This window comes from Sebastes fasciatus, chromosome 15, assembly GCF_043250625.1.
Source record: "Sebastes fasciatus isolate fSebFas1 chromosome 15, fSebFas1.pri, whole genome shotgun sequence".
NCBI lineage: Eukaryota > Metazoa > Chordata > Actinopteri > Perciformes > Sebastidae > Sebastes > Sebastes fasciatus.
This window is the reverse complement of record NC_133809.1, coordinates 7,888,777-7,905,299: the sequence shown is the minus strand read 5'-3', so window position 1 is coordinate 7,905,299 and position 16,523 is coordinate 7,888,777. Positions and strand designations below refer to the sequence as shown.

Sequence of the window (16,523 nt, the reverse complement as noted above, 5' to 3'; positions counted from 1 at the left end):
TTAAACATGCTCTAAGGAATGGGAACAATCGACAGGCTGCCCTCACTACAAAAAAAAAACACCGCCATCCAGAGGGGATTTAACACAAACTGAATTTCCATGCATGTAATTTAACTGAATTTTAAAGGGGATGATTCTCTATTTGATCTCTGCTCTGCTGAATTAAACATGCTCCAAGGATCAGGGACAATCCAGAAGCTGCCTCAAAACAAGCTAGTAACCTGAACAATCCACAGGATGCTTTTGCAATAATATTTTATACATATTTCTAAATGTGAGTTGTGCTGCATTTTATAGCTGAGGGATTTTTGGAGACCATAGTTTCCTCCATCATTCAGCTAATGTTTCATATCCTGATCAGATTTGCCAGATTTAGTGCTGCAGACAAAAGGTTTGTCCTGTGCCTCCTGTCTGCCCTCTTAATCTTCTTTGGAGTTTCACTCACATCCTCTTTTAATCTGGACCTCTGGCTGGTTTTCCTTAGCAGCATCAATCTGTATTTATTGCTGCACACCAAAAGACAATAATGCAGTTTTGAATTTGCTTTTTGGAAATATCACATTACAAATATATCATGGGCAACTAATCCTTTTTCAGTGTGAAAACCCCATTTGTGGCCGTTTCTGTCAGAATAAGAGTATGAGAAATCTCTGCAGTGAAGCCGGTCTTTTGTCTCTGTCAGCGGTGAGAGATATTTGCTCAGTGACTGACGGGATGAGAAGTGGGAGCAGAGCTGTGTACTGCAGACCTTGCTAATGCAGTTCAAACAAGACCAGGTGCTTTATATGCACTGTGTGTATCTGTGACTGACAGCGTGCATGTCACAGTGCAACCCTTCCCATCAACCCTTCATTTGGGACTTGTCAAAGCCCACTTACCACTCAGACATGAATGGTTAAGCTCTCCCACTGATCCTCTTTTTCTCTTCAGGGGGCTCAGGGGCTGTCAATCTGGACTGGGCCCTTGGGTGCCCTGGAACAGCAGTTATTCTCATACACACATTTCACAGATCTATTACGGATCACAGCTGGCACATGAAACTCTTGTTACTTTATTTAGCTGATTTCTGTGTTTAGATCAAAGGATTACAGTACTTAGACCTGCATGGGTTTAGACATTTCTTTAGCACTTCATCTTATGAAAACATTTCAGAATCCATTAGAGAATATCAAAAATGTTATCAATCTAAAAACTTACTTTTTATTTTCTAAAACGTAAAATAAACAGTATTTTCACCCATAGAACGCTTTCTGCAATTTCTCACAGTCACTGTTTTAATTAGGGCTGCTCCCTCTTAGTAAATTGGTCGACTAATCGGTCGTTTTGATCTTAGTCGACTAAGATTTCTTTAGTCAATTAGTCGTTTTTCATGCTTTTTTCATGCTGAATGACTTATTTCTAAGAAATCTATGAGCACATTTCTGGTAAACACAAGATTTAAAGTGGTGCTTTTGTGTGATTCTTTGTGGAGAAACTCTGTTTCACAGATCTGTGAATGACTAATCGATTAGTCGACAAAATCATAGGTGAGTCGACTAAGAATTTCTTCAGTCGAGGACAACCCTAGTTTTAATATTTTTGGGTCTCTTAACACTCAACCCACAATAGAGACAGAGCGCAATAAAGTCCTGCCCACACCGGAGGGTAAAGCAAGTCATCGCTCTCCATTGACTTTGTATTACGTGAAGGTGCCTCATTGTCAGTTCCGTATGCTAGCGAACAACAGAAAAATGCCTAAAAGCTGCGGCGTGGTGCACTACCAAGAGGATTAAGAACCCAGAGCTAAGTTTTTAATAAGCTGGCAAACTGAAAACCTGAGCCTTTTAAAAAGATAAAAGTGAGGCATCAGCTGGAAGTATGGGAAAACTGTGGGATTCTGACAGTATGGGATCCTCAGTATGCCGACATGTTCAGCAAGCATTTTGTCCAAATGTCAGTTTTAGCCTAACTATACTTCTGTAATTTAAGCTAAAGCATTTTGACAGTATGCAACTTGTGTTATAGTGGAATGTGGATACATCAGAGAGCATTGCAGTATTATGTTTGCAAGTGCCTTAGCTATCTACAGTAGCTTGCTAACACATAGCTAACATTATCTTACTAACCGCTAAATTCATCATCTTATTCATCATCCATCTCCCCTGGTAGACATAGGGTTCTAAAATAATCCTCTGGCATGCTGGCATTAGCTAGCTACAGGCATTTTGTGAGTGTTTCAGCCCTTGGTTGCATATTGTGGCACTGATTGTTTTCCCCTCGAGTGGGCGTGTTTTTCAGTCAGAGTATGACGCTTTGCGCTCTGTTTTTTATTGTTTTCCAATGTACCCGTTTTTTGTTTTTATAGAGAAAATGAGCTGAGGCTGGTTTCATTCTACTGTAGTCTGAAGGGTAGAGCATGTGAACAGTTTTGATAATATAAATGTTTAAACTCCAACTTCAACTTCAAAGATTGGTGTCGTGATATGTTTTGCCTCAGATCTGGACTTAAAGTCCGAGTTTGTGTCATTGCCATCACAAATTTTCCATGTGATATGATAGAGGCCAGGTCCTAATCATATGCGCTTGTCTTTCCACAGACACATGAATTGTGTCTCTGTCTATTGAGCACAGAGTGATCTCCCCAGGGATCAAAGCTAAAATGAGTGCTCAGGCGTTCCAGGTCGGCGGTACGGACAAAATCAGGAGACTTGATGTTGATATGAAAGGAGCTGGCTGTCAGGGAGGAGCGGCGTCTATCTCCGGCTCGCCCTGTGCTCCGAGGTGACGAGCAGCCTGCCGCTGCGTAGCCAGGCGGAAAATTCCCCTTTCTGGCATGAGCCGCCTTGGCCCTTTGGCAAAGTGCGCAGAACGTAGCCCTCCACCATCTCCACCATCCATCTGCAGCTCAGCATAATCTCCAGCCTCCTGCAGCAGATCTGACACTGGTATTGTTACCGCCTGCTGCTGCTGCTCACTGCTCTGGAGTCAGTGGTCAGTTACTAAAGATGAAGATTAGAGGCAGAAGGGTCACAAATAGACAAAGATGCTGAGGGTTATTTCTCCATGAATAATCACACTGACTAATACTACATGCAAATGAGGTCACCACCCTAACACTTAATGCCTTAAGGATATGACATGCTTTTGTTGCTATGTAGACTCACTACTACAGTGAGCAGAGGAGGAAAATCACATCATGCTTCTTCTGGGTCTACTTACACTTCTACAGCAAGACTCAGGTCCAAGTTGACGCTAATACGTAGGTTTGTAGTTTAGAACATTTTGACATCACTACACTTTGTTTAGGTTGAAAGGAAATATTTAGTTCACACTTTAATGGGTTCAACTCACTATCATTACCCTCAGCTCTCTATGAATGGCACATCAGTAAGTAACTGAAAGATGTTGAGGTAAAGTTAATATTTGCTGCCACCTGCTGGTGTACAGACTGCTAGTGTTCAAACGGATTGTAAGGTACCTAAAGCCTTATTAACATTTAGACATGTTTGTTTGGATCATGTACCATGGTCCTGCTTGTTTTCAATATTATATTATATTTGTATGTTGGCATTGGGGACAAGAAAGATGGGAGGGAGTAAGCCTTTCATGTCAGTTAAAGTGTAATTTAGCTAGTTGCCAGTGTTTAATATTTACTTTAGCCTACTTCTGCCAGGATGCTCTTTTGTATGGCTATGTTTATATGTGCATATATACATTTATACATTGAAGTCATGTTCTCCTTTTCCATTCCTTCAGTCAATCACTCATTGATAAAGACCCATAGATCAACTTGACGGACAAATTATGAAGAGCTGATGTAAATATTTTATAATAGTGGTGCACTGTTGTTCCCAATAGATGTTAGACGCCTCTGAAAGTGCATTTGGGAATAAAAAACTATTTTAAATGGCAAACTAATGACATGGGATGGCTGTGGCTCAGAGGTAGAGCGGGTTGTCCACCAATCAGAAGGTTGGCGGTTCGATCCCATCGGTGTGTGTGAATGAGGTTGGCACCTTGCATGGCAGCCTCTGCCATCAGTGTATGAATGCGTGTGTGAATGCTGACATGTAGTGTAAAAGCTTTGAGTGGTCAGAAGACTAGAAAGGTGATATATACTGTAAGTGCAAGTCCATTAACCATTTACCATTCTATAAAGCAGGGTGACCCTCCACAAGTATTCAATGGTAAGAAAACTTTAAAGGTACCCTGTAGAGTGTTTAACCAGTAGTAGCTCTATGGAACAGTGTTTTTTACAAGTTGGTCCCCGTTTTGTTTGTGTCGTGTAAGCACACGAGGACACACATGAGCTCAAGCATGCGGGCAAGGCAACACACATTTTTCTTTGCTGCAATAACTGTTCCAGTGATCGACAGTTGGTGGCGATAACTCATGAAGAATCAGCGTTGCACTGCGCCCACAAAGGTAGCAGATGGCTGTATGCTAGCAATTGCATTGAGTTGCATTATGATGCATTCAAAATGAGTGAAAATGGTTATCATGATGTGTTTTGGGCGAGAAATTTGAGGCGGATCATCAGGGATTAATAATAAATTCACAAAAACCTGCAAACGGTAATAAAGGAGTGTATGTTGAAGTACATGGGATTTATTGTTTTGTTTTTGTTTTTCACCATGGTATCGAATTGGGTATCGAGAATCGTGGAATTTCACTGGTATTAGTATTGACTTTTATATTTCTGGTATTTCCTAGATGGATAGAAGGAAGGGAGGAAGGAAGGAAATGCATTACTCATGGATGTATACAATGCAGTTTTGTGAGAAACACTAAATGTAATCTCACCTTTTGGTTGTTTGCAATAAAACTCCACAGTGTACTTCTTTAAATTTTCATAAAAACACAATTTTACATGTTTACAATTAAATAAAATGTGCAAAGACATAAAATGGTTTATAGACTTCTATAAGACTATGGTCAGAGAGAAACCTCCATATCAGCAGAGGGAGACATATCTGACCAATTTTCAACATTTCTTATAAAGCCCATAAAGTGTGACACATCCCTGTAGCTCCACTGCAGACATAAACATGTAGGCACACTCTCACACACTAAGAGGTGGTGGTTTATTTGAACATGTGAGTCAGCCGGTCCCTGTGGGCCGCAGCTGGAGAGCAGAGCGCCCCACCCAGCAGCACCAGCGTCATCTGTGGTTGCAACTCCCCCCCCAACCTCCCCTCAACCAAACTCCCTCTGATTTATGCGTGCCGGACACCCCTCCCCTTCACTTCAGGATGTATTGTCCTCCACTCGCTGAACTGAGTTAACTTTCTAAACGGTGCCTTTCACTTACAGCAGTGTGGTGGGACTGAGGAGCAGCTAGTGCTGGGTAGCTACTGTTGGCAGCCAGATGCCTGTTTGTGGTGAGTGTATTTTTATGTTTGCACTGGAATGTGGTCCTACTGTATGGTTAGAGCTGGTAGTTTCCTGTAGATTCATTGGGGAAAATTAAAATTTATATAGCCTTGCCTTGTAAGTGTAGTGTGTGCATCTTTCCTTGTTCGGTTGTTTGCTTTTTGACTCTGATTTTCATTTAATAGAAAAAGCTTAAACAAGTCAGAACTTGTTCTCTGTGATCTTTTGAAACATCCCTCAGTACACTGTTTTAGACATCTACAATAGTCGATCATAGTGAGTGACGTTTACAACATGACATCCTCTGCTAAAGTAAAATCGTACTGTGACATTTGATTAAAATTAAGTTGTTGGATTAATTGACAGATGAATGACAAGGCTGTAGCAAGTACATGTGTTTGATAAGGATTTCGAGAGTTATTTGTTTAACGTGGGGTACATCTTTTTGAATTAAGTACGTCAAATGGGAAATAAACATACACACTTTTCAGTAAATTTGGTTTTATTATGCCCTGTTTGGCAAAATATGTTGTATTCAGTGGAATACAGTTTCTAACAAACCTACTGTCAGTCAAAATGGAGCTTTCTTAACTTAACTTTTAGGATATTTATTATCAGAGAAGTTATCAGTCATAGAAAATGATGCTTTATGGTCTTATTTGAATGCTCTTGGTTCTGACTTTGTCCTTCAACATCTCTGACTCAGAGCAGGATAGAGTGATACTAATGATTTGCTGATACTTTGTGACCCAGGCCTGGTTGCCTAAAAGGGTGAGACAAGACAGAGGAACTGTAAAAACACTCATTAGACACTCTGGGCCCCGGGGGCACGTGGATCTTTTGTCTGCCTATGAGATGCTCAGCGCCTGAGAAATGCGACACCGCACTCTCCTTTTCAAGCCTCTGTGGTTGATGTCTCATGCTGCAGTTTTGGCCTGGAGACCATTAATTAGGAGACAGAGGGAAATATAAAGCACACTGGAATATTTTCCCTAAACTCCCCATTTTGTAAAGAATTGTCGGAATGAGAATGAAACTCATGTTGTTTATTAGTTTACATTCATCTGTAACGGGGATGTATACATGCAGCGTGTCTAATAAGCACTCACAGCAATATCATGTGGCTGTGTCACAATGGGCTGTTTATGTGGATCAGCGGCAGTCTGAGGCAGAAGAGCGACTGCAGCCAGGCACAGTGCAGAGCTTCTCAGTCAGCCTTGGCTTCGTCTCTTGACTGTATGAAAAGCAGCCAGATTTTCAGGCCATTTTCAACCCGGGGGCATGTCATTTACCAAATGAATGGCCCTCTTTTCTGGACAGTTGAACCACTCACAGTCTGTCATGCCACGAGACAAGTGAGCCCACAGTATTACTTTTCACTGCAGAGGACTGTATTCAGCGGCCACATTTGCATACCTTCAGGGTATGGCCTGAGTGAAGCATAATAATAATTGTAATAATCATGCGTGAAACAGTTTATGGACACAGTGGATGGTTATTATCATCAGACACAGCTTGTAGTCATCTGTCCAGTCTTTAACTCATGACTAAACGCAATGAGGACATATCTTCTTACATGTTGTCTCTTTATATTTTAGTAGTCGTATTATCTTTAGTTATTTGTACAAGTCATGAATGCCTAAAGCTGTCTCACTACTCTGCACTAACTGTATGATGGAAGTTTTTATTAATTCGCACAGCAGCATTACCAAAATATTTGGTCTGAACATAAAGCATCAGCTGAAAACCTGAACATTTTGGATATGAATATGATACAGTTGGGGGGGGGAATCGATACACCATAGTATTGCGATATTTTTTCATGGCAGTAATGTATTGATGCACAGATGTCAAGTATTGATCTTTTATTATATAAACTATTAACCTCTTAACAATCCAACAGTGGGCCTGGCTGCTATTCTATCTTTCAGAGGTTATAGCGGGCTCAGTCTTCACACTAGCGTGAAGATACAAGAAAACCTAAGGAATCCATTGGTACTAACCATGTCATGTTAGCTTGTTGGGAAGAACGCTAAATAACGCTCAAAGTTAAGCTAAATTTTGGCAACCTCAAGATATCTGAATGAAAACTGAATAATCTGCAGTTGAAAAAGGTAATAAATCGCAATATATTTTATCGCAATACTCAGCATATCGCAATACCTTTTTAGTATTTATTATCTTTTATTACGTGTATTATCTTATTGTCTTGTTTTTATCTTGTTCTATTGCCGCTGGTCACTGAAACTTACCAAACGTAATTTCATTGTATGCCTACAATAACCAAAAAAGTATCTTGAATAAAGCAAAATCCATCCTGTGAGCTGAAACGTCATCTGAATAAAAGAGAAATGCATATGGAGCCAGAGTGTGCAACATTTTCCAGGCAGATTTTGTTTCCTCCAAAATGTCTTTTGCTGATGAAAATCATGAATATGACACTTGGAGGTGTGGGGTTTCAGGCTTCTGCACTTTATTTAGACAGTCAACAAAATTTGATCAGCAAAGTCATTGTTTGGGTTGCTCCTTTCAATAAGTACTTGTATTGGTCTTCAGTGAAATAGACCAAATGTGTCTGACAGTTTGAGTTATCTGGTTTTAAAATGTCTAAAACTAGGGTTAATCCCCTGAGAAGGAAACCAGCCCCTTGTGTTGATTGTCGTCTCAGAGGTCACAAGGTCTTAAAACTCAGCGAAATTTCTCTGAATGATTTATTCTTCCCACATGGCAAAAGGCACATCGTTCCAGGTAGCACAATCGTAGGAAACTAAAAGGGCTTACATCCATCCAGGAGGCTTTGCTCTGTGTGAGGACAAAGACTCATCTGACTGAGTGACTCTACTTGTTGATTTATGGTCGAGTGAACCGTGGCCTCTTGAGTCGACTCCTGATGACTGAGTTGAGCTGAGTGAGAGTCGTAGCTGCGTCACACGGTGCTTCCTCTGGTCAGGAGGTCAGGTCTGAGGAGGGCTGAGGAGGTGGAAGGGGTCGCTGGGCAGGAAGACAACAAGTAGGTGAAGACAGGGGCAATATCACAGCTGGATGTCTCTGATACTTTTACACTCCTGGTGCTTTATCTCAGTGTTTCCTGTCTGTTTGTTTTGCTGGTGACCGTACTAAAGCTTGAAACAAAGGGTTTAATCATGACAGTGGTCAGTGTTTACAGTGTTTGCCTGCTGTTTGGCATCTTGCTCAACCTCTGCGGGGTGCCGTTTTCCTCTTCTGGTCTGTGGTCATATCTGTGTGAGTGTTTGAATGCCTCTTTATCTCCTTCAGGATGGCTCGGTGGGGAACCTTGGTGACCTGGCTCAGGAGTATTCTCAGTATTACGGCACCTCCCTCAGCGACGTGTGTGAAAGGATGGAGGAGCTACGGAAACGCAAAGTAGTGCAAGACGAAGAGATGGTAAACAATCTTATCAGTCCTTTTCTTATCAGTTAAAACCATGGCTCATCAAAAAAGTCTAATATCTCAGCAGGACATTTTTTTGTTCTGCTAATTTATCACTTCCTTGCTGAGAGTTAGATGAGAAAATTGACACCAGTTTAGCAGAAAGACTGGAAACAGTAACTACTAAAGCTGCGACGATTTACCGATTAGTTTTCAACTATTAAATTAACCAACTATTTTGATGATCAATTAATCAGTTTTAGAAATTTAAATTTAAATTCTTTACTCCTCTATGACAGTAAACTGAAAATCTTTGAGTTGTGGACAATACAAGACATTTGATGATTAATGTTGTTTTCCAGATGTGTTTTGGCGATTTTCTTTTAACCTCAGCTATCCTATAATCTGCCTCTGGAGTACAGATGAAAATCTGCTTTTTTGTCACATTTATTGACGTTGTAAATAAAAGTTAAATTTGAATAGCTTATTAAATTTCGATATGATCAAACACCTGTTGGTAGTGCAGCAATCATAACCCGTGACACATAACTGTTTACCGGTGTTATTCCATAATGTGGGAAAGCCGATTCAGTCAGCTGAATATTATTTCTATTCCTGTGTTATGATGACACTATAATTTACTCCTCCGCTTCCTCCTGCTTGTGTGTTTCAGGGAACAGTTGACTCAGTGGCCACATCAGTGCAGCTCCGCTCGCAGATCCAGGTGAGTGTCCAGCTCTGAGTGTGTCAGACCCCACGAGAAGGCTACTTCCTCCCGTGTGCGTCAGCAGACCGACTGATAAGAGGCCATGGAGCTGCCTTGTCATGATTATCCTGAGAAAAAGAATTAGACCAAAAAGTAACATTTAACTGACTGTGATGGAAAGAGCTGGCCTTGAGAATGTCTTTGAATGTTAGGGGATAGTTCCTAAAATAGATATTAAAATGTGACTAGCGGTAAGTTTGGGTTTTGTTGCCACCAAATAACAAGATTTGTATTTTAAGTGCAACAAATTACAAATAAATGAACAGCTGAAATTCCTCTGTTACCCCTTCATTACAGTAGGTTCCGTCTGTATAAGCTACTTTGTCTGCTCCATACTTTTTCTGCTTTCCTTTGAAGGAAAATGCCATCATGTTGCTTAAAAAATAAAACTATAACTCACAATTTTACCTTTAAAAACAGTTCAATAAATTGAAGCATTGCCTCTGTACTGTATGTATTTAAATTGACACTTTTTTTTTATCTCCTTAAGGAATCTCTTGGACTCAGCAGCACCATGTCCACTCCAGAGACTGAGAGAAGGTAAAAAAAAATCCCAATAATATCTTATTTTTTAAAAGAAAGTTTCACAACTAGTATTTTAACGTATATTCAGGCACCAGAAAGTCTCGGGGCATCCTTCACTAGGGGACGATCGGGGGTGAAGCACCAGTAAGAACAAGACACGTGATTCAAAGGATGATTATTAGCACCAATAAATATTTTAATAGATAATAATAAATATTGCTTTTATTCCAGATAATATGTAATGTTTGTGGCTTTACAGACTATTATCATTTAATATATAAAGTCATATCACTGAACTGTGATCCCTCCTCCTGTATTATCTCTCTGTCACCCTGTGGAATGACACAAGCTTTTCCTCCGTTTCCTGCTGCCCTCCAGTCACATTTATGAAGCATTTCTGTGTCACCTTTAAACTTCCTTCCTTCCCTCCATTGTTTTCTTTTGAGGAATTTCAAATGATTAGTCATATTTTGTCATTGGAAAGCTGATTAAGTGGTGATGACGTTTGATAAAGCGACAGATTGATTTGATTAAGCTTGTTAAAATTGAGCAATATCCATATTTTTTTAGGATTTATTTATAGTAAGAAACAGGCCTGTATTATTGTGAACCTGGACAGATTCACAGGAAACTGACACTGCCCCCTAGTGGGACAAGTACATAATAATGCTGGAGGAAGCTGATGACTACCACTATCAGTAACACATTTTAATGACTAACACTATTATTTTTTAATCTAAAGTTTTAAGCACTTATTTTATAAGTTTGAATTAGTCTTTTCTGCCTATTTCCTTATGATCCCACTTTAAATCAAGAGTTTTTTTTATAGGAAAGTGTTCTTGTTCTTAATGTCATTATCTACTGTGGTAAACAGGAGCATGTGAAGCCCTTCACGATTGTTACTGTGACTAACAGCTACAATATTACATTTCATTTCAAGTTATCAATGATTTTCATGCCAAAATATCCAAATATTTATTGTCTCCCACATACTTTTTACTGTAGGATTTGGACGAGGGAAAACGGTGCTGAATGTCTCGCTCTACAGCTCTGAATAGATTTTGATTATCATGGTGTGCTGCTTGCCTCGTTAACCGTGTGTAATGAATTGTACTTTGACCTGTTTCATGTTCCTTTGAAGAAAATGAAACCAGTGTGGGTTTTTGACAACGAATAGAGATATTTTCACACTCGTATAGGGGAGAAGGTGACAAACCACATATTTTCAGTGTCACGAAAAATAAAATAAATGTCTTTTAGAAGAACTTTTAGAAGAATTAAGATACAATACAGTTATTTAACCAAACATGAGCACGAATTTATATTTCACCGCGAGTTATACAGACATTTTTTGTAGCCGTGGTCAGAGAGAAACCGCTAACACTTCATTTAACCACCATTTACAAAACAAAAAGTACAAGTCTGGGGCCTCATTACAGAAAAATAACTAACGAACTAACTAACTGCTTTGTCATATCATAACTTAAGTTTCAAAGATGATCTTTTCTGTTATAGAAGCAATTCTTAAACTCATGGCTGTGTCCTATATCTATATCAGACCTCCTATCTTATCTTAACTTAAGAAATCCTAACTATAACTGTACATTTGTTAATTCAATCGGCACTCGGCTAATCTTTGATTAGAATGTACCGGTAGGGTACTCGAGATGGACGAGCCATAATATCAATTGCTGTCACTTGTCACTGTCTAGCTAACGTGCTGTCATTGAGAAAAAAAAGACGGATGTTGGATTTGAGCTACGAGGAGTTGAAGGCACTGATCGTGTCGTTGGAGGAGAGGATGCAGCACGTCAATCACATTCAAAATGTATCGTTTTGGCAGTTGATATATACCCATTAATACATGGTCCGAGAAATTTACTGTAAAGAGTCATCATACAGTTTGAATAGCCTTTCAATCATTATATTTCGGTGTTCGTGTTGTTCCCCATCTTCGTTGTCATTGCCATACAGACCTAACAACAGTGCTGCTGCTATATTAGGCAGTTGTTTTGAATTTAGGACAGGGTTTATGCCAGGCTGATTTAGGATCTTAACTTTGGAGATCCCTAAATTGGGACGGTTCTGTAATAGTTAAATTCATATCCTAATATAAGATAGGATTTTTTCCTAAATGCAGTTAGGAAACATGTTTCTATAACACCAAAAATCCGAAGTGTCATCCTAAAATGAGATAAGATGGGATTTCAGACTTAAGAAGTTTCTGTAATGAGGCCTCCTGATCTGCAGACACGTACACTGATCCAACACCAGCAACAAGTGTCAACAGAGAGAGAGAGAGAGACAGTTATAGACAACAAACCGCCCAGAGAGATGAAGAGTGAGAGACAGACAGACAGACAGAGTGAGAGAAAGAGGGAGGGTGAAAGTGTGCAGGGAATGCAGAGGCCACGTTAGCGCTGCTGCTGCTGCAAAACCCTGACTGGACATGAAAAAGGATCTATTGTTCCTGCGATGGCCGTAGAGCACTGACCTCTGTTCATCAGCCAAGAGCAGCCAGTCTTTTTCATCTGTTTTGACTGCTTTGATTTCCCTTCACTAAGATGCTAGTGTCATGAGGGACAGTGCGCTTTTGTGATTTTCTTTTTTTTTTTTTTTTAATCTGACGCAAGTGGAGAGGATAGAAAGACATGTTAAGGGAGATGGTGGGATAGCCGGGAAAATGAAGAAAATAACTTTGGAAAACAGGTACAGCTCTGTTTCAGGGCTTTTACTCCTCCACATTTGAACTCTTCACATGAAGTAAATGTTTGTTTGATTTTTAGGTTTCCTGTGCACAAATCTAGCTCTGATGATGGATCAGGAGGTAAATTGAAAATTTATATGAATCCTAATTACAGTACATGCATCATTTTGTTAATGCTTCATTGTATGTACATTCAGATTGATGTAGATTTTCACAGTATTTTTACACAGAAAAGATACTTTTGAAAAATGTTTTTTTGTGTATTAGTTGTTGTAGGTGTTTTTAGTCCAGTATATTTCTTGTTTGATAGTAGTAATGACAATGTGGAGTGAATCTATTTAACTAAAAATGGCCTTTTATATTAAGAGAATATTGTAATTTAGGGCCTAACCTAATACTTTGTTTGTTACTTCAGTGCAGTTGCTGGATACAATTTGGATATGTCTGTTTAATTGTGTGGTGATGCTGTTTAAGATTTGTTTTTCCTCTGCATTACATTCAACTGAATCATTGTCCTGTGTAGGAAAATGGGATGGAAAGAGAAAGAGCAAGTCTTTTTGGCAGAGTTTTCGAAAGTCACAGAAGGGAGTGTTGCGTCAGATTTCAAAAGGTATGTTAAGTCAATAACACAAAAAAGGAAATGATATACAGTATGTTTATATTAGGATTACTCATCAACATATGCACATCCTTCTGTTATGTGACGTTCAGGATTTATGTTAATAAAATACCTATCGTGTTTACTCCTGTCTGCTGCTGACATCTCTTCTTTTTACTCGACAGGTGATGACGTCGGTTTTGTGGCCAGTGAAATCACCATGAGTGACGAAGAGCGTATCCAGCTGATGATGATGGTGAAGGAGAATATGATCTCTATAGAGGAAGCCCTGGCACGGGTACGATGTTATGCATCCCAAATTTCTCCACTTTACCAACATGTGAAAGTAACAGCTGCTGTGTTTTTCTCCTTTTGCTCAACTTTAAGTGTCTGCTGTGGAAAAGGAAATGTTGCTACTGATCAAACTGTATCCAGTTGGACCAAAACTTTTAGACCCACCTGACCTTTTAACACTAGATACATATTATTTGAATTAAGGTTCATTCAAAAACCACATTATTTTCAGGAAATGCTTGAATAGGTATATTGAGTTGCAAACTCTGTGCATTACAAAAAGCTGGAAATGATCTATCTAGGCGATTGTTTGTTGCCCGAGAAAGTTAACAGCATTTTCAGCTTTGTGAAAGAAATCGAGGCAGATATCCGCCCACTCAGAGCCTGGTTCTGCCAAAGGTTCCTACCTGTTAAAGGGGAGTTTTTTCTTGCCACTGTTGCACCGAGTGCATGCTCATGGAGGATTTCTAAATTATAGAGTACGATCTAAACCTGCTCTATGTGAAAAGCGTCTTGAGATAACTTCTGTTATGATTTGACACTATATAAAAATAAATTTAATTGAAATTGAATAGTCAAAACATTGTTTTATCTCCATGAAGAGAAGAATCCCTTTGTGTGTGCCAGCTGTTCAAGGATAAATAACACATCAGCTCTGCATCATGTACTAACAGGGTGATGTTTTTCTGCAGCTGAAGGAGTTTGAAGTACAAAACAGACAGACGTGCAGGTCCGATCCCCCAGAGTTGACCGATCCCTCCAGTCCCACCACAAATGAGTCATTCAGCTGCAACGTAAGTATCTAAGCTCCCAGTCTGAGGGCATCTTAGTCGCTTTTTACTGCTGAATCACAACTTCAGGCAGCGTGTTGTGCGTGAGGGCCTCTGATTTACCAGTGCCAAGGCTGCTGAGCTGTTGACAGCGCCTCTCTCTTTCCCTGTGTCCCTGTCCCGGCGATGAACCGGGGCCCCTCTAAAGCCCTTCAGCTCAGGGCCCTCTCCCAACTGCAGGGCACTGGGCGGACTTCTATTCATCACCGTCAAAGCGCTAACCCCCTATTGTGCTGCAGTGAGCGGCTGGATTCAGCACAGGGCCCTGTTATGCAGGCCACAGCTCTTTTATGCATGGGTGGGGTGATTAGGGGGCTCAGGTTCAGGGCACATTTTTCAGATTCATCTGGATGGCCTGACTATTTCTCTTTGCTGTGTGTGTTCTCCTCTCACTTTCTCTTTCTGCGTGGTGGTTGCACGTCTGTCGCCCCCTCCCCTGTTGTTGCTTTGTTAACTAAAGATCATCTCTACTTGCATTGAATTTTTGTTGCATATTTTAAATACGCTTTCATTTTGTCTTTTGACGTCTATTCTGGGATGTACATGCATACCGCTCGTGTTTTGGTCAGCAGATAAAAACCTCAACATCTGTGTCTTCAAACGTACCACTGACTTTCGGTTTGATGGTTAAGGTGATTTCCAAGAAGCTAGCTTTCCCACGAATAGAAAGCCTAGCGTGTTGTGACTCAGAGCATATGGGACAGCTGTTTACACGGGCTTCAGCCTTCACTGTGGTTTCCTACCACATATTTATACTCAGCCACGAGTCATTTCTACAGAAGGTCCAGCAGGTAGCATCTGCATGTACACAGCTTCGTACCTTTTTAATTTCATACAAGTTACTATAAGTAGAGAACAATTTTTAAAATATACCTTGAGATGTGTGAGCTCAGGTACCACATCTGAGTATAAAGACAGTAAAAGTGTCAAGTAGGACTGTCAAAGTTAACAAAATAGTAACGCATTAACGCAAATTCGTTTTAACGCCTCTAATTTCTTTAATGCATTAACGCAACTTTCAATTTATAGGTTGGAGCAGGCTCAGTTTTAAAGCTAGAGTGAAGATCCTGCCATCATATGAAACTAAAAACCTAAGGAATACATTGGTACCAACTATGTCATTCTAGCTTGTCATGAAGGAGACTAAATAACGCTCCAAGCTTGTGCTAAATTTTGGTGAGGAACAACTGGCATGGCCATTTTCAAAGGGGTCCCTTGACCTCTGACCTCAAGATATGTGAATGAAAATGGGTCCTATGGATACCCTTTACAGACATGCCCACTTTATGATAATCACATGCAGTTTGGGGCAAGTCATAGTCAAGTCAGCACACTGACACACTGACAGCTGTTGTTGCCTGTTGGGCTGCAGTTTGCCATGTTATGATTTGAGCATATCTTTATGCTAAATGCAGTACCTGTGAGGGTTTCTGGACAATATTTGTCATTGTTTTGTGTTGTTAATTGATTTCCAATAATAACAATATACATACATTTGCATAACAAGCATATTTGCCCTCTCCCATGTTAAGGAACAGAGAATATTAAATATTTGACAAATCTCCCTTTAAGGAACATTTGGAACAGATAAAAATGTGTGATTAATTTGCAATTAATTGTGATTATCTATGGGCAATCATGCGATTAATAGCGATCCAATATTTTAATCGATTGACAGCTCTAGTGTCAAGTAATATCGCCTTTAATATCCAAAATAGTTGGCCTTACAACTGGTAAACACTCCACTGTGTACAGACCTATTGTGTTATTTTACCGTAACTGCAACATTTCTGTAAATAAAATTCTTTCTGGTCTCTCCTCTCAGCCTTGTGACCTGTCGGACAATGAACAAGAGGAATCTGTGACGTTCAGGAGGCTCCATAAACTGGTCAACTCAACCCGGAAGGTGAAGAAGAAGCTGATCAGAATTGACGAGTTGAAGAGGCCCGGAGCAGAGGGTACTAAAACCACTATCACACTTTATCTCATATAAATCCCAAGTGGGTGTGGCAGCCATCATAGTTTTTGAGTCTTTTTAGAAACTCTTGAATTGTCTACTGT

At 40.0% G+C, this 16,523-nt stretch overlaps 1 protein-coding gene across 8 annotated transcripts in view; it reads left to right on the top strand.

The window, feature by feature from the left end:
- The window catches only part of sash1b (SAM and SH3 domain containing 1b), a 55,723-nt gene that overhangs the window by 28,411 nt on the left and 10,789 nt on the right, over positions 1–16,523 (top strand). For 2 of the 8 annotated variants that reach the window (XM_074660180.1, XM_074660179.1), the window contains exons 1-9: positions 5,219–5,360; positions 8,629–8,757; positions 9,416–9,466; positions 9,999–10,048; positions 12,820–12,860; positions 13,264–13,350; positions 13,524–13,636; positions 14,325–14,426; positions 16,288–16,420. In XM_074660180.1, coding sequence (XP_074516281.1) covers positions 8,713–8,757; positions 9,416–9,466; positions 9,999–10,048; positions 12,820–12,860; positions 13,264–13,350; positions 13,524–13,636; positions 14,325–14,426; positions 16,288–16,420 — 622 coding nt within the window. In that variant the 5' untranslated portion in view covers positions 5,219–5,360; positions 8,629–8,712. Of the gene's footprint in view, positions 1–5,218; positions 5,361–8,628; positions 8,758–9,415; positions 9,467–9,998; positions 10,049–12,651; positions 12,743–12,819; positions 12,861–13,263; positions 13,351–13,523; positions 13,637–14,306; positions 14,427–16,287; positions 16,421–16,523 lie in introns of those variants that run through there. The other 6 variants (XM_074660177.1, XM_074660176.1, XM_074660175.1 and 3 more) reach the window with 4 other exon arrangements.